The following is an 18,973-nucleotide window of genomic DNA, read 5'->3' as shown; positions in this document are numbered from 1 at the left end:
TTGTGACAGAAGAAAATCTCATTCATTTTTTCTATCTCATGTTCTTTTTGGCTTCTTTACCTTACCATCTTTACTTTCCTACTCAGATTTACTCAGAATTTCCACACACACCCAAAAGTATCAAGGAAGCCTTTATACAATTCAGTGACAACATGGAGTAATTATCAGAGTCTCCACCTTTTCCATGAAAAATCTGGTTACAGCTTTTGTGGGTTTGTTCTTCGTGAACTGCTCTCACAGCTGCGAGTTTGGTGGTTTTGATCTCAAACTCTCAGCTGGGAAATCTGAAGATGTAAATTAAAGACTTGCAAGTTGGTTCAGGCTGTGTTATGCTCCTGAAATACTCTCAGGGATGTAAAAAAAAAGGGGACTGAAAAGCTCATTCCTTTTCCTTTCATCTAGAGAGAGATTCATTCGCTTTGCCCCGGGATTAAGTGGCCAGCTTATTAATTCTAACATTCTGAAGGTGATAGTTGGGGTTTTGAAAGGAAATCCTGTTAATCATGGCACAGTGCTTAGCAGAAAATAGTTGTATGTGAGCTGAGATATGGTGTTTGAAGCTCAGCTCTGGAAAAACCACCCAAAATATACCATGGAGGGCTCCTTTAGAGCTGGCCCTGGACTGTGCTGTTGAACACCTCTTGAAGTTCTTGTTACTGGTTGTAACAACAAAATCCACTTTAAGAACTCCATCCGCTGATATCTCATCTCCTCTCCTCCCTCAATCCCATTGGCAGGGGTTGCCCAGCAGCAGTGCCCATCCCTGGAGGTGTCCAAGGAAGGGCTGGAGGTGGCACTCAGTGCTCTGGCATGAGGATCAGTCACAGAGCAGATCTGATAATCCTGGAGATCTTTTCCAGCTGTGTTGATTCCTTGACTCTGTGATTTCATACCAGATGTTTTGCCCTGGAATGTTGCAGCTGTGTGTGCATTGCTCTCAGGGTGAAACATGGGCACGCTCTGTAGCTTGAGCATTTTCCCTCTGCCTGGTTGGGGTTTTTTGTCACTGTCCCTTCCCTGCCTGTAGCTGCTTTCTGTGGTTCATATTTTCTGTCAGTGGTGGGGCACCTTTCTTCTCAAGATTGCCCAGCAATAGGACTCAGTTGACCAAAGCTCCTGATGCCAGCAGCTGGAAAGGGTTAAGAGCTGGGCTTGCCAGGATTATAAAAAAGGCTGGATAAGCTCCTTGGCTTTCATTTTGCAAACAAATGGATGAAACAAGGCAGCTCAACCAAGCCATTAAATCTCCAGGCCTTTTCCATGCCAGGAAACAGTGGGTGTGACTGATTTGCCAGGCTTCCTTGTGTCTTTACAATTCCCTCGATTTGCAGCTCTTCTGGATGTGCTCCTGCTGTTTGAGAGGTTTCTCCTGGAGGAGGGTCAGGACTCCCTCATAGTTCCTGGTTGGTACCATGCCAAAGCCTTCTGAGGACACAAATCCTTAGTCCAAGTGGTTCCATTTCATGGACTAATTTTGCTTTTAAACTAGTTTTTAGCAGGAAGCAACAGTGTCTTTCTAGGAAAAAAAAATTCTAAAATTACAAAACCGCTGCTCCCCAAGCCCATTCACCTGCTGCTTGTCATCCAGCTCTGCTTTTTGTGAACAGTTCCATTAATGCCTACAGAAAACTGATGATGTCACCAGATGCCTTGTTGCAGTTTGCCTGAAATCCCAAAATTAATTCCCCAGGCAGGTACAATGTCATTTAAATCCCATTAACATATTTTAGCTGGTAACATATCCAACCTGATCCTTTTCCATCCAACATGAAACCAGCTATTAGAGTCAAACCTACTTAAAGTCAGCTTTTGGATTTTATTTCCTGTATTTGCTTGGGGTTTTTTTTAAATTTGAAAGGCATTCAAAGGGAAAATACTTTACTGGTGTGTGGGGAGTTTTGTTGCATTTGTTGTGGTTTTTTTTTCAGTGAGATGTGATGGCTTGACCTTGTTCTGCCTCTGCACTCCTCACCTGGACAGGGAAGAAAAATATGAGCAAAGATTCAGGAGTCTTATAACCCCCCACTATCAGAACCTTGCCACACAAACCCAGTGCAGCAGAACTTTCCTCCACAGTTGCACCATGGATAATTGGCATTTGTACATTTTTACAGCTTGGTTTTGGGAACAGCAGTCATAGGATCCCCAGATAAGTTCCAGTTGCACAGGAGGTCTTAGGAGCTGATGTTCCTCAGGCACTGACAATTTAAATGTGGTTATTTAATCCATACCTTTCAAGCATAAAGATGACCAAAAAGTCCTCACAGAGTGGGGGAAAAGGGAACATTTGTATTGGTCTTTCATACTCACTTGAGTAAGTTCAGTGTTCGTAGCTTCACCCAGTGATTCAGTGGTTCAGAAACTGGGGCCAGCACTCCAGAATTTCAATATCCACAATATTTCCCAGCCAATCTCTGTGTGAACAATTTTTAGCCACTATGACATGAAAGCAAAGGGGCAAAACTTCTGCTCATGAGTTTTTAAATAATAGTGTATAAAATCCTGGAATACCTCAGCTGGGAAAGGTTGCTATGCTTGAAAATTGTTGATGCTTACAGGAAGAAATCTATCCCAGACTGCTTTGGAAGCTTTCTGTCTCAACATGATGACTCTCTTGTTCTCAGAAAACCAGGGATGTTTTTCTCCATGGAGCTGAGCAAGGCTCAGGTATCCCCAGCCCTGACAGCATCTTTCTTGGCTCAGGGAGACCCATTAAAATGGATTTTTCTTCCCATTCTGGTATCTCCAGGAGTTTGGAGGACAGCAGGACACCTCCCACATGAGCTTGTGGGTCCAGGAGCCCCAGCCTCACACTTGTGGGGAGCAGTGTTTCTTCAGGATATGCCTTTCCCATAGTTAGGCATGTCCCAGAATCCTTAAAGTTGGAAAAGACCTCTGAGATCATCAAACCCAACCATCAGCCAGCTCTACCATGTCCTCAAGTGCCACATCCACACGTGTCTTGAACACTTCCTTCCAGGGATGAGGACTCCACCACTTCCTCAGAAGCTGTTCCAGTATTTCACAGTGCTTTTGGTGAAGATATTTTCTTTCATATCTAAGCTAAACATCCTCTGGCACAACTCCAGGTCATTTCCTCCCATACTGGAGAAGACATCTTGCTCTTTCCTTTCCAATTCCTGGATTCTTCATCTTGGACCTTCTTCTTCCACAGCTGCCACCAGGGCAGGCCAATGCTCTGTGCCTGCCCTAAAATCCACTGGAATTTAGGGTAGGATACAATGTGGTATTGGCTCTCCTTTTGATCCCTGATATTCTTCAAAGAAACCCCCATCATCATCCATGCTGTTGAGCTCATTTTTGCATTTGCAAAGTCTGTGGTCCCACACACCTGAATTTCTGGGGGATTTTAAGAGTCTTAGATTTTTTTCTTGCTTGTTTTTCTGTGTCGTTACCATTTAAGGTTTTCGGATTTTTTCTTGCTCATTTTTCTGTGTCATTACCAAAGGGCCTAAGAGAGCTTTGTCAAGACTGCTGTGGCATGGAGTAATTGAGGTTTCTCTTTTCTAAGCCCCAAGGCTGATTTAACTGCTTAATATGGTGTGGTGGCAGTCGTGGTGACACCACTTGACTTTGGGGGACTGTTAATTCCATCAAAATTAATCCAGATCCACTGATGCCCTCACCCAGCACCTTGGCTTTCCATGGAATGGGGTGGCCTGGCTGCCACCTTTCCATTACTCTTCCCTGGAATGCTCCTGATTGTTTAAAATGCTCAGCTGTGCTTCCCATATTATTGTTGTTCTGAGTTATGACCTGGAGCATTAACAGGATTGTGGGTTTTCCCTGGAAAACACAACCTGTCACCGTTAACAGTCCGACACAACAAACAATTAAGGATGCATTAATTGGGCAGGCAGGAAAATGCTTTTATTTCCCAAGTAATGAGCTTTTAGTTGTAGGTGGGCAAAGTGGAATGTGAAGGAAAAACCACATTCCAAGCTCAGTTTGTGTTCACAAATTGAGGTGTGTTTGGAGGCAATTCCAAAGCAAGAATTCCCATCTTTAGCTTTCAGAGGGAGAAGTTTGAAATAAATACACATGGCTTTTGTTAGAAGAAAGAGAAAGCTCTCTATTTGTCAAGGATGTTCCTTAAATGACCATGATTTTCTCTTCCTTTCCATATTTTCTGTTCTCTTTTGTGATGTATGAGGTTTTCATTTTGGGAGCTTTCCCTTTGGGCTTTATTTTGGAGTTTTGACAGTTTTTCTCTTTGTCTCATCTCCAGGCTTATTGGGATTTTTTCTCATTAGTGTAATTATTGACAAGCTACAGAATTACACTTCCCTTCCCCTCAGGGTCTTCTCTCCAAAATTTCTTTGCAGTCCAGCTGGCAATTTCCTCTTTATAGCTTGGAGAGGGTGGGGAGATAGTTCTTTTAAACTTCTCATGGAAGGAAAGAAGGTCTGAAAATGGAATCATAGAATGGCTAATTCTGTCCCCACTCAAATATGGTTTTCTTGAGATGAATATCAATAAATCCTGATATGGAGATCAGCAGAATTATTTACCATTTCTTTTTTGATCAAATAAAGGCTTTGCCTCCAATTGTATTATTTGCAAACTGCTGATCTCTGAACATGACAGGTTTGTCTGAGAGTTTGTCCAAATTACTAAACTTGCTTGGCATCAGCGCCGAGAATGTTTCCTCTCCAAGGCATAGAATGCTCTCATCAATTCCCAACTTCAATTTAAATGACAGGGTACAAATAAAATAAAAACAAAGTGGAATTTCCTTCAGATTTATCATCCATAACATTTATCAGGGCCTGGCATCCTTGGAATTTGTGCAGCTGATGTAAATTTTACAATTATTGCTTAGGGAAGAATTATCTATGTAAGAAATATTTGAGGGCCCCTAAGAAAGATATGAACTGCTGCTCTGGATCTTTTATTTATGTTCATTATAAAAGAGAAGTTAGCAGGGTTTCTCCAGTAATGAATAGGAAATGCCTGATATGAGGCTGAGATGGCTTTTTCCCTGGTTAAATTTCCAGGAATAGCTTTAGCATTCCTTCCCAAACTGTGCTTGATGATTCTGTTGTAGAAAAGCCTCATTTTTAACCAGGCAAAGCAGTTTTCAAACTTTCCTGTGATGCATTTGCATGAAGAGTATCCCTGGAAAACCAGTTGTGAATTAGGTGTATCTCATTATTTTAGGGAACCAATTCTTTAAAGAATTTTAGGGGTATTTAATTATTTGTGAAGACCTTTTTTTGTTGCTTCTCTGCCTCTTTTAGCATCCTCTACAAACCTCAGTGATTTTTCATAATTCTTTAAGAAATTTCTGAATTCACTTTACAGGAAAGGTGGAGAGAGACTCTGTACAAGGGACAGGACACAGGGAATGGCTCCCAGTGCCAGAGGGCAGGGCTGGATGGGACATTGGGAATGAGGAATTGTTCCCTGGCAGGGTGGGCAGGCCCTGGCACAGGGTGCCCAGAGCAGCTGGGGCTGCCCCTGGATCCCTGGCAGTGCCCAAGGCCAGGCTGGACACTGGGGCTGGAGCAGCCTGGGACAGTGGAAGGTGTCCCTGACATGGCAGGGGTGGCACTGGATGGGCTTTAAGGTCCTTTCCAACCCAAACTGTGATTCCATGATTTTTATGTGACCTCAAAGCCCACCCAATCCCACCTCCTGCCATAAGCAGGGACACCTTCCACTATCCCAGGTTGCTCCAAACCCCATCCAGCCTGGCCTTGGACACTTCCAGGGGCAGCCACAGCTGCTCTGGGCACCCTGTGGCCGGGTCTCCACATTTTTCCATATGTTCTGATCCAGTGTCAGGCTGGCAACAGGCTCTGCTTTATCCCTGAATATGGGCAGTGATTATTTAGTCAGTGGGATTTGAGTGTCTGGTGACTTTTTCATGACTCCCAGCAGGGTTGATGAAGTTGTTCCCAACCCTGCTCCGTGCTGCAGTTCAGGAGGAGCCTCTGTAATTCATTCTGGTTTGTCAAATAAGGGCTTTTTTCAGCACAGCCCATCAATCTGAGGTTGGAGCTTCAACAAATCTTTGGAGCCATCTAATGGGGATGTAAAAACGTTGGTTTTGGTCAATAATCTTTGATCACGGCACTTTCTGCTGTTAATGAGAGAAGTGCTGCCTCAAAGACACACAGGTGCGTCTCACTTCATGGTAAAGGTGGGCATTGCTGAGACAGCAGTGAGATAACAAATGTCTCCTGTATTTGGTTGAAATAGGGAGATTTTGAAGCATTTTTCTCAGTTTCAGGGTCTGTTACTGATTTTAAGGAAGAGAAGCCAGGGGGTTGCTGCTAACCCAGTCTGCTTTGAATGCTCCTTGTGATTTCACCCACTGTTTGTCATTTGCTAGATTGTAGTTAATAAAAAAGGAAGATTATTTGAAATATTGGTCTTATTACAGTGATTTCTGAATTCATTCACAGCTGATAATTTTCTAAGCTATGACTCATATAAAAACAGGGATTACTTGAAATGTTGGTCCTCTTACAGAATCTTATTTTAACAAACACAACTTTAGGGAGAGGAGCATTTGATAAAATTTCCCAAATTAATTCTACTATTTGGTATCTCATTAAGGTGGTTTTTTTTGGGGTTTTTTTTTTTTTTGTTGTTTTTTTTTTTCCCTTGCAAAATATTATTTATTTGCAAAAATCTTGCCTTTTAAATTCAGAAGTGAAAATTTAGATATGACAAGTGGAGCACTGACCTGCATGTGTTGGCTGACAAGGGAGGGTGCTTAAGATGAGTAAAAAATGGCCAGGAATGTGAAAAATGCTGACAATCCTTAGGCAAGAGTTGGGAAAAAAAATCCCAAAAGTTTCTTTTCCTTCCTCCCTTTCTCCTTATAAAATCCTCTCAAAGAGAACAAAATGCTGCAGATGATCAACCACAGCCTGTGAAAATTATCTGGAATGAAAAGAAATCTTTTCCTAATGGGAATTCCTCCCTTAAGCCACTGTTATTTAACACCATGTTGCCTCAGTTTATTAAATGTGAGGGTGTTTATTTCCCTGAATTTCATGGAGCTGAGTTACCTTTGGAAAAGCTGATTTACATTCAGTGTGCATCACAGCAGAGCAAACGTTCTGGAGTGGTTTTTGCCTGGACAAGAAGGCAGAAAGTGCATTTTCCTTTTAGAAATGGAACGTGGGAATGGCAGGAACAATTAGCAAATAACTGGGGCTCAGTAAACAGAAGGTGCCAGCCTGGGAGCACCTTGTGCTGTCTTGGTTCAAAATCCTCTGGATTTTTGAATTTTTTAAGTGGTGAGGAGTTATTTTATGCAGATGTTGAGAGCTTTTGGGACACTGAAAGCGCACCAGCTGCATCTGGAGCTGGGAATTGCTGATTGTGATGCCAGTAGAGCACCAGATGATGCAAGTCTCCATTCAGACTTTTTGGTTGGGGTTTTTTTTTGGTTGCACTTTTTTCTTTGTTTCTCTCTTTTGCTGTTTTGGGGTATTTGTTAAGGGAAGATGGTTGCAGGTTTCCCTCTGAAGCCTGTGAGGTGCCACTTTTAAACAGGTTTGTTCTTCCTAAAGCAAAGGGATTTCTTCTGGGTTCACATCTGCACAGTGTAATCCCTGTGAGTGTCCTGTCATAAACATTTCATGGAATCATGGAATTTTTATGGTTGGAAATGACCTCCAAGTTCATCAAGTCCAGCCTGTGACCAGGCACCACCTTGTAACTAAACCACAACTGTAAAGTGCCACATCCTCTCACTTTTTAAACACTTCCAGGTGTGGGGGCTCCAAACCTCCCCTTTTAAACCTATCCCAAGGCCTGAGCACCCTTTGCATGCAGGAATTGCTGCTGCTGTCCAAGCTGAGCCTCCCCTGGCCCAGCTTGAGGCCCTTTGCCCTTGTCCTGTCCCTGTTCCCTGGCAGCACAGCCCGGCCCCCCCTGGCTGTCCCCTCCTGGCAGGGAGTTGTGCAGAGCCACAAGGGCCCCCTGAGCCTCCTTTGCTCCAGGCTCAGCCCCTTCCCAGCTCCCTCAGCCCCTCCTGGGGCTCCAGCCCCTTCCCCAGCTCCGTTCCCTGCCCTGGACACGCTCCAGGCCCCCCAAGAGGGTCCAAATTTCCGTCACAGGAATTTGATGCAAAACATTAGAACACACAAGATTAGAGCTTTAAGACACTGAGTTGGATGATTTGATTTAAAATTCAATATATTGGACTCAATAAAATAAATACAACAAAGTGGTGTTTTGATCTGGAGCTCTCAGTCTATGGGAGCAGAGAAAGGGGATGTGACTCAAGCCAACGCCTCTCCACCTTTTGGATTGGGAGAGAAAACTTCCATAGGTAGCACAGACATATTTTGTTGACATTTCATATCAAATACAGTTAATTCTGCTGTTCCCTCCTCCTGGGATGTTAAAATTGGGTTGCAAAATAGAACATCAGGGTGGGGTGGGAGGAGGATGATGCAGGAGGATGATACAGGATGATTGTGCCACTTCATCAGCTTAGTTAATCATCACTGTGGTGTGTTTTGGTTGATAAATAACTAATTTTCTTTTCACATTCTGGCAAATTTTGGTATTTCCAGATTTTTCCCTCTACTCACAACAAATACTCCTTAAATTGTTAAAGTACTGTATAAAAACTAAAAGATAACTGATTTTCATGCATCTCTAATATATTATATATATATAATAATATATATATAGTATTAATATAACAATATATATTTATAATATTTATATTATAGCATATTATATAATTATAATATTTATATATTTTATATAATATTTATATATTATATATAAAATATATAATAATAATAATAGTTTTCATGCATCTCTAATATATGAGTCAGTCTGGGGCTTGTTTTGTCTTCCAAAAATTCAAAATAAACACTTGAAACACTTCTCTTTTCACAAAAACATGTTTAAAAAATTGATTATCTGCTTACCTGTGATTCTGCCCAATAGGTAACAGCAGGGTTCTCACCTGGGAAGCTGTAAAATAAAGAGAATTTCTTCAAAATGTTCTTTTTCTGCCTAGACTTCGACTGCTACTGTCAATATAGTGGTGACAGATGTCAATGACAACGGACCAGTTTTTGACATGTTTCTCCCCAAAAACCTCTCTGTGCAGGAAGAGGAAGCCAATGCTTTTGTTGGTCAAGTAAGGGTAAGTCAATAAAATTGTGTATTTTATTATCCAAGCTGTGCAGATGATGAGGAAGGAGCACAAAATAATTGTGCCTCAGACAAAAACCCATCCAAATATCTTCAGCTGAAATGCAAACTCTCCATTTCTGGCTACAAAGTCGCATTTGGGGGTTTAAAAATATTGGAATTGTTTTCTTCCCTGTGTTAAATATTGAACACACTTTGTCACTTAAAAATAGCACATTAAAAAGCTTGCTTTTTTGGGAAATTCCACTGTAAATCTTGCTGGTAACAGATTTACAGGGTCAAAACAGTGTTGCCACATTTAAAAATGATTTGTTTTGAGATAGAATTCAAACGTGCTGAGCAAGTGACACCCGGGTGTAGGAAATTGTCACACCTAGAGGAAATTTTGAGGCCATTAAGGGGAAAATCAATTAAATTCTTGAGTGAAATAATTGCTGACCTGGCATAAAAATAGGGGATAATGTAAATTTGAGGGTTTGAAGTTGTAAATTTTTATAACACATGGGGGTGTTCTGGATGAGGATTTAGTCTCTTGAAGAAAACATCACTTTTTTTTTTTTTTTTGTAATGTTTGTTTCTCCTGACTCAAGAGAAAGAAGAAAATATTAATTAGAGGGGTTTTCAATCCAGAAGTTGAATATAATGTCTCATATCTGCTGCACTAAGGTTGGATCCAGCAGGAACTGTAGGTAAAAGAGGAATTGGGAAGCATTTTTCAGGAATTTAGGTGGAAAATGAACCTTTTTTTTTTTTCCCCAGCAGCAACCATATCAAAAGAAAATGGGAGCTCCTTAAGTAGAAGCTTCAGAAATCAGGACATTTTGGGTACCATGGGAACCCAAATACCCATAATAATCATGTTCCTTCCAATCCTTATTTTATTTCATAGGAAATCAGAGCTGGTCTTGGACAAAGTTTGGATCCCTTGGTGCAATTAAGTCAGTTTTGAAAAATGGTTAAATTATTGCTCTGCTTTTTGTCATTGCTTTCCTGTGTGGTTGTTTTTCATTTTGCATCCTAAAAGGCACAGGTGGAACATTTCAAATCAGTCCCAAATATCCTTCAAATCCATTTTGTGCTTTGCTGGGGCCCTCAAGGCTCAATCATCTTCTCAAACACGAGCCTGCCTCTATTTTTAGCTGTGACTGAACTGTAAAATACAACAAATAATTGCCACAAGAAGCTCTCTGGCTTCTAAATGACTGCAATTTCTAAGTTGTGTGGAAATGAAAATATTTATTGTGGTCTTGGGATAGTTTATTCCTACTTGGAGTGACAGAAAGTGCTTCTGTCATTTCCTGTCCTGTTTATCCCTGGATGGAGAAAGCTTTTTCTTTATAGCCCAAATATTGGGTGTATTTCTCCTCTCTCATGTTCACAACTGCAAATTGATGTAGGGATATCCATTGGAAATGCCATTCTGGGGTGTAGAAAAGAGAAATTGGGGCATTTGGATTTTTTTTTTCTGGCTCCAGTGAGGTTATTGAAATAGTGGTGATGAGAGTTTGGGTGTAGCTGTGTTGTTTGAGGATATTCCTTAAAAACTGAAACAGCTTTTGGTGTGTTGTGCTTCACTGTAGATAAAACCACAGCGGGTATGGGAGAGGTGTTAATGGGAATAAATTTTGTATGGAAGCTTTAATGTGGATAAAATGTACATAAAGGGCTATTTTAGGTGGGAATAGCCTGGTAAAAGAAGAAATACTTATAGTGCTGTGTGTTTTCCCTAACAAGAATTAGCCCACTGATTAACAAAGCTGCTTTTCAGAAAAATTTTTACTCATTTCAAACAGAAACCTAAAATCCACCAGAGCAAGCAGTCATACAGAGAATTTGAAATAAAAAGACAGATTTTGTGATGTCCCTTTCCCTTTGGAATGTCACCTTCCCATTTTACCTGGGGGAAAAATAAAAAATTAGCAAGAGATTTTTACCTTAAAACCCATGATCTGTCCCTGCTGCTCATGGGAGCAGAGAACCTGGTGAGGAAGAACATGGAAAAGGTGCTCAACCACTTTGATCCCTCAGGATTTTTGACTCAGGAGGTTTGGTATCAGGATTGGGTGCCTGGGCCCATTGTCAGAATGGTTTGGGTTGGGAGGGATCTTAAATCTCATCCCATTCCAGCCCTGCCATGGGCAGGGAAGCCTTCCACCATCCCAGCTTGCTCTGAGCCCTGTCCAGGCTGGCCCTGGACACTTGCAGGGATGGGGATTTTAAGCAGTTTGGGGCATAAATCAATGTGAACACCCCCAGGAATAACACCTGCCACAGCCCAGAGATTTCCATGCTTTGCTTTGTTTTCAGTGGGAAAGCTGGACTTTGAAATGCATTCCCATAAGGACTGGGATAATATTTGGGGTGCTTTCCTAAGGAGGTGTAGCAGGAGGGCAGGGAGAGGGAGGGTTTGGTATTGAATTTGCTGGGAATGTCCTGACCAAGGTAGGAATGATGTATTTGACTCCATGTTCTCAGAAGGCTAATTTATTACTTTATTATACTATATAATATAAACGAATACTATACTATCTATACTAAAGAATACAGAAAAGACATTTACTGAATGCTAAAAAGATAATAATGAAAACTTGAGACTCTTTCCTGAGTCCTGACACAGCTTGGCCCTGATTGGCCAAAGAGTGAAAACAACTCACAGCAGAATCCAATGAAACAATCTCCTGTGGGTAAACAATCTCCAAACACATTCCACATGAGCACAACACAGGAGAAGCAAATGAGATAAGAATTGTTTTCCTTTTCTCTGAGGCTTCTCAGCTTCCCAGGAGAAAAATCCTGGGTGAAGGGATTTTTTCAGAGAATGTGAATGCCACAGTTTGGAGCATTTATTCCATGCAGGAAGGCAACATCCACCCTTGGGAGTGCTCTCTCTCTCCAGCTGCTCTGCTGCCAGCTGGAGCTGCAGGAGGCACTGGCACAGGAGTGCTGCCTGTGGGCGCTCCAGGAGCCTCCTGAAGATGAAAAGAACAAAAAGCCAGAGAGGATAATGCTGCCAGTGGAGCAGATGTGTTTCCAATCCTTTTATTTCACACTGTGTTCTCTAAATTGGGGCAGTCAGAGGTGGGTTGGATTCCCTCCTGCTGCTGCTTCCCCTCTGATCCTGGGGATCCCCAGCAAGGCAGGAGCACAGCTGCTGCTGGGTGGAAGTCTCCACAAAGGGCCCCCAGGAATCCAAAAAGCTCCAGCTGGAAACTCCACAGTGAAATTCAGGCACTTTCTTGCCGTCTAAACCAGCTGGAGATGGGGCATCAGGATGTTCTGCATTGTACACTGCACTTTAATCAATCCCAGGGGCATGGGAGGCAGAAAAGATGGAATGACACTTGGGAAAGGGATCAATATATTGATCTGCAGGCATGTTCACTGCCTTGGGCAGGGGGAGACAGTCCCCAGCAGTTTGGTTGCAGACTCTAAAAAAGCAGCCTGGGGTTAAATAAAAAACTGTTGAGCTGATAGGGCCCTGGAGAGCAAAGGCATCCCTTGACAGAAGTTTTTATTCATTTGGGGTTTTATTTATATCCAGATTCTTTCACCCAAGCCCATAATTCACTTGTTGTTGGATATTTTGGTGTCATTGATCAGCACTGTGTGAAAACTCCAGCATGAATGTGTTGCTATCAAGGACAGAGAGCAACAGGGATGGAAGTGAGATGGGAAATGGGGATAAAGAATTATGTGCTCAAGTATCACTGGCCCTTGGATGGTCCCTAAAATGGAAACAGGATAAATTAATTCCAGTAATGAGAGCAGTTTGCAGGGTGTGTGATGCCTCTATCACCTGCTTGGTTTTAAGTTACAAAAGAAATGCCTTAAGAAAGTTGATTTTTAGGCTGGACCTCTTCTTCCTCCTGGAAAAAATGGGAACATTTGGGGGAATTTATTTGGTTGTACTGTACCAGCCCTCCTGAATGCTGATGAAATGTAATTATTCCCCAACAAAGCTTTCTGTCCATGAGTATCAGTGAATTCCTACGTGCTCCTGTTTTTATTTAATAAATTCATAAGGTGATAAACCCTGGATCTAAAGCCCAATTTAAATTTCATGGCTGTTGGGTAAATCTTGTTGTGTTGGACTAAATGACCTCTGGAGATCTCCCACAAGCAGCTCCTCCTGTGTTTCTACAAGCAGAAAATACTCCTTAAAATGCTGGTGAGGAATTATTGCCCATGCACATGGAATGGTTGGGATGAGATGAGCTTTAAGGTCCTTTCCATCCCAAAGCATCTGTGATTCTATGATTTTATTACATTACAGTATCTTGTGGAAAAGTCTAGAAAGGAATCTGAGTTTTCCTAAATCCCCACTGCTTTGTTTTTGGTGTGAAGGGTGTGATTTCCCAAAACCTGCACTGCAGATTGCACTTTGTTTGTGTTTAAGGTACAGGCTCCTGAAATTAAATTCCCAAATTTCCTGGACTTCAAAGCAACTTCAAGGAAAATTGGAGGTGGAGGAAAAAGGAGAAGACCAGGAAAAAAGGGAGATTTACTGGTAGGAGAGGACAATCCAGGAGGAAAAGGAATTAAAATTAGAGGTGGAAGAGATAGGAAAAATCCAGGAAAAAAGGGGATTTAATGGCAGGAGAGGACAATACAGAAAGAAAAGGACCTAAGCCTTTGGGGAAGAGTAAAATCACAGGCTCTGAAGTAAATCTCAAATACCCAGAGTGAGTCCAGGACCCCTGCTCACTGCGTGACCCAGTGGCTAACAATGCAGTTTGAATTCATCTCATAGATGTTAAACCAACAGGAGCAGCTGGGATTTGAGTCAGAATCCATAAAAAAGCAAATCTGACCCCAAAATCAGAGAATCAGAATGTGGCAGGTGAACTCCAAGCAGAGAAAGTTCAGACTTCATTTCTTATAAGTGGTCAGATGATCACAAGATCATTGGGAGGGAACCTTGGTGGTATAATTTCCTTCAGTTTATTAAGGAATTTGTCCCCAGGGAGGATAAAAAGGACTTTGATAAGGCTTTCAGCACTGTCTCTCTCAAAATCCTCATGGAGATGCTGGTCACAAAAGAATTTCATGTGCTTCTAGCTGGATTTTCATGTTTGTTAACAGGCAAATTCCCTTTACAAGATTGATGTCTCAAGTCCAAAGCTGTGGCATCAGGAGAAAGAGGTAGGGTTATAGATTTGGGCTGCTTATTTCCATTCTAGAGCATCAGTGCTGGACAAAATTACCTCTTCCTGCTGGCACCAGGGAATTCCTGGAGGATATTTGGCAGCAGTGGCTGCAGCCACAGTTGCTCATCTTTTTCCACTGTTCCTTGAACTTAGGTCAGCTTGGGCACAGCTCAAAGAGGTTAAGAAAGCTCCTTGCCACCCATAACGTGGCCTCTTAAAGCAAAAGGGATTTCAAAAGCTGTGCTCTTGTTTTCCCTGTTCCCAAAATTTATTATATTTGTGCATTCATCTGCATCTTTGCCCTCCAGATAATATTTGTGCTTTAGTGCAGTGGGAATATTGATATTGGTTATCAGCATGTTCATGGCAGTTGATTGTTGAGAGTCCAAGGATTTTCCATGAAAGGAATTCTTGGTTTTGTCTGCTGACACTTTACATTTTGGGACGCCTTTAAGCCCTGTTATCTCTTTCGGCTTGACACCAAACAAAATCTTCTGAATCAGTGATTTCATGTTTCTGGTTCATGCCCTTTTAGGATTTTGATGCCTGATTCCTATCCCTGGAAGTGTCCAAGGCTAGGTTGGATGGGGCTTGGAGCAGCCTGGGACAGTGGAAGGTGTCCCTGTCCATGGCAGGGGTGCCACTGGATGGGCTTTAAAGTTGCTTCCAACTCAAAGTCAAGAGAAATTCCAAACAATAACTTCAGATAAATATTTGGGAGCCCAGCTAAATGTGCAGAGTTTAAACAGTATTTTCCATCTGTGATTTAGAAAGTTTTTGTTTTGGGAGGGCTTTTTGGTGTTTTGGTTTTTTCTAGTGTGCAAATGCATTGGTTTAATCTCTTGATGGTATCATTGCCAAAGAACACACTCATCAAACCCCCAAATTTTTAATCATCCTTTAAGGACAACCTGGTCTCCAAGGTTAGGATTTTGTTGTGTGCCAGCCTGAAGAAATCTTGGCTGGTTGAAGCTATGAAGCATTAAAATGTGATTAACTCATGTAGGGGGTTCACCAGCCCATCCAGTGATAGGTTTGCAGCCATGAGCTTTTGGATTTTCATTTCTTTTCATTTATATTTGCTCTTAGGGTTTAACTGCTTTTAATGTGCAGTTTCGTTTGGAAGCACATTTAATTGGTTTTGGAATTAACCCTCCAGGTACTCTGGAATTGGCAGAGACCATGGAAGTAATCACCCAGGGTTCTTCTGGCTTGTGGAATGCCTAAAAATAGGACAGTGTTTGAAAATTATGCCAGTATTTGAAAATTTACAGGGTTTTTCCTTTATCCTACTCTGAGTGGAGTGAAGGATAAGCTGCCATGACCTGGGAATTCAGTAGGATGATGAAGTTCCTGGAGGATATCCACAAAACTTGCAAGGTTTTTCCAAAGGATATGTGTGCACTTGGGTCACAAAGAAGCAGAATTTGCCTTGAAATAGCAAGACAGCCAAAATCAAAGATTGGTTTGCATGGGAAGGGACATTAAAGCCCATCCATTCCCACCCCCTGCCATGGCAGGGACACCTTCCACTGTCCCAGGCTGCTCCAGCCTGGCCTTGGGCACTGCCAGGGATCCAGGGGCAGCCCCAGCTGCTCTGGGCACCCTGTGCCAGGGCCTGCCCACCCTCACAGGGAACAATTCCTCATTCCCAATATCCCATCCAGCCCTGCCCTCTGGCACTGGGAAGCCATTCCCTGTGTGCTGGCACTCCATCCCTTGCCCCAGTCCCTCTCCATGTTTCCTGGAGCCCCTTTAGGCCCTGGAAGGCCACAATTTGGTCACCCCAGAGCTTCTCCTATCCAGGCTGAATAATCCCAGTTTTGCCCAACCTTTCCTCCCAGAAGAGCTGCTCCATCCATCTAAGAAAATTTAAAAAGTGAAAGGCTGTGTAAAAGCTGGCAAGAAGCAGCAAAAGAGAGGAAAAAGCCTTTCTGAACTTTAGGAAAGAAGGAAAGTCCAAACTTTTATGGATGACTGATGTTCCCTCCTTAAAATACTCACAGATATTTGGTTTATGACAAAGAGGTCAGGCACATTTCAGATATCTGTGGCCTCTGACTGCATCTGGGAGATGTTAATTTTGTCCTGTGGGCACAAACTGTAATCTCCCTGCAAAACAAGTCCAAAATCCAATCTAACACTCCCACCCACACTTGATTTGCTGTTTAACACAAATGAGGGGCTTGGGAATACTTCCAACCCAGAGCAATAAACCCATTAAACCCTCAATAATAAACCTATTAAACCCCTAGTATAAAAGAATCATGTTATCTGCCACGAGCTATAATTCTCACCAACAGCATCACTTGGATCCTCCAGCACAATTCCTGCCTTGAGCTGTGGAATACCGGGGGAGCTGTCCAAAATCAGGAGTTTGATTGGCTTGGGTAGGGATTGTGGGGAACTTTTGCCCCTGAAGAAGGGAAATTTCAACTGAAGGAAGCTGGTTTTGTGGCAGAGTGGTCCCTAAGAAATGTTTCAGCCTTCAGGAAAGGGGGATACCAGAAATAGTGAATTGCTCAATGAGAACTTTTTGGCTCCTGTCCAATTAGCTGTTCTTAAATTTGAAGTGAAGTTCCCCAAGCCTATGAAATGCCTTTTTCACCTAATCAAAGAATAAACTTCTGAGCTTATTTCCTTTTTAAAAAGACAGAAGTTAGTTTTGTCACTCTGTCAACAAAAAGCTCATTCCTACAGATACCCACCATGCTTGTCTCTGATTTGGAGTAGTCACCTTTGGAGTAGTAACCTTGTTTTGCTGTTTTCCAGCTCCAAAATTTCCGGCACAAATCCTCAATTAACCTGCCTAAATCCTGTCACCATCATAAGCAAGAGTTGAGGGTACAATAGGAGGGGTTTTTTGCAAAGGATGATAATGATATAATGAATATTGTTGACATTCAAGCCCTTGTCATTATATTTCAGAGTTAATGGTCCTTCAGAGGTGTCTTAGTCATTCCCATCTCCCAGGACTGTGTTTTCCTGCTGTTTGAGATGGAGGGAGAGGATTTGTTACTCTGGAACACTGTTGGTTTATATTCCTGAGGGTTTGCTGGTGATGTGGAAGCAGAGCTGGTAATACAAATCTGAATTTACCACATCAGGTAAAGTCTGTCACCTTGTAGGTGCTGGCATCTCTAATAAATGTGGGATGGATTTTCTGGAAAATAAAGTAGTGAGCCATTCATACTCCTAGGTTTCCATGTTTGTTTTGTCATGCAGTACTTCATGAATTAGAGATGGAAATAAGAGTCCTCCTGGAGATCTGAGCAGTCACCAGAATATCAGCAGTACTTGCTCTGTCTCTTTGCATGGACACATTTTTCCTGATTCTGGATAAACAGCAGGAGAAGTGTCCCGGGCTGATCCCACAGTGTGGAGGGAGGGGATGCTCCCCCTCTCTTCTCCTCAGGTGAGGCCCCACCTGCAATTCTGTGCACAGCGCTGGTGCCTCCAGCATAAGGAGGGCATGGAGCTGCTGGAGCAGGTCCAGAGGAGGCCATGGAGTTGCTGAGGGGGTCTGGAGCAGCTCCCCTGTGGAGCCAGGCTGGGAGAGCTGGGAATGCTCAGCCTGGAGAAGGGAAGGGTGTGGGGAGACCTCACAGCTCCTTCCAGGGCCTGAAGGGACACAGGGGAGCTGGAGAGGGACCCTGCAACAGGGACTGGAGGGACAGGACACAGGGAATGGGTTCAGATTGACAGAGGGCAGGGCTGGGTGGGATATTGGGAATGAGGAATTGTTCCCTGGCAGGGTGGGCAGGCCCTGGCACAGGGTGCCCAGAGCAGCTGGGGCTGCCCCTGCATCCCTGGCAGTGCCCAAGGCCAGGCTAGACTTTGGAGCTTTGGGCATCCTGGGACAGTGGAAGATGTCCCTGCCATGGCAGGGGGTGGGAATGGATGGGATTTAAGGTCCTTCCAACCCAAATCAGTCTGGGATTCTATGATTCAGTGAGATGGACAAGGCAGAAATGGGCCAGCATTTGAGATGCAATGACACTAATGGCCCTGTCTTGGAATCTCTTCTATTCCTTTTGTAATTTATCTCTTTTTGTTAGTTCTCTCCTGTTGTTTGGGGTTTTTTTATTCTGGTTTGGGATTTTTGGTCTCAGTTTCTGTGGTGCCTGTGTCCCCAGTGGCCTTTGAGGATTGTGTTGCCTCCAGCAATCACAGCTGCTGCTTCTGCTGCCTCGTGTCAGGTAGGAGCAACCTCTGTAAGGCTGTGCAGTCTTCTGCCTGTGAATACATCTGCAGCTCCTTTTAGGGTCTGCTGTCATCTGGTGGCCCTTTACCTACCAAAACTTCAGGTCTCTCACCATATTTTTGTGCAGATCACTGGGGATGAGTTGTGGTGGAAAGCCTTTAGTGAGCACAGGAATCTGTTCTTGCCTCTTTGTAGTCCTCCTATTTTCTCCTTGGCTTTGGGACTTTCTTTAGGGTTCAGGTGATATGGGAATGAACTGTTTCCTGGCTTCCCCCCACTTCTGTACCTGTTCACTTAGAGAATTCAGCCCAGTGTTGGTAATGACCAAATGGGATTAAATTTATTGGGATGTTACTGGTTCATGTTGTCAGGGTCTGGATAAATTCAACCAGGGCTGGTTTTTTGAAGCAAAACTTCCTGAAAGCTCCCCATTTTCCACATCTCCTCACTTCCTGGAAATTCTTGT

At 42.9% G+C, this 18,973-nt stretch overlaps 1 protein-coding gene across 1 annotated transcript in view; it reads left to right on the top strand.

Annotated features, from left to right (window-relative positions):
- The window catches only part of LOC136559720 (protocadherin-15-like), a 767,555-nt gene that overhangs the window by 649,308 nt on the left and 99,274 nt on the right, over window positions 1–18,973 (top strand). The window contains exon 33 of the mRNA XM_066555080.1: window positions 9,020–9,148. Coding sequence (XP_066411177.1) covers window positions 9,020–9,148 — 129 coding nt within the window. The remainder of the gene's footprint in view (window positions 1–9,019; window positions 9,149–18,973) is intronic.

Source organism: Molothrus aeneus, chromosome 8, assembly GCF_037042795.1.
Source record: "Molothrus aeneus isolate 106 chromosome 8, BPBGC_Maene_1.0, whole genome shotgun sequence".
NCBI lineage: Eukaryota > Metazoa > Chordata > Aves > Passeriformes > Icteridae > Molothrus > Molothrus aeneus.
The sequence above is the reverse complement of the archived record's forward strand: the minus strand, read 5'-3'. Positions and strand labels throughout refer to the sequence as shown.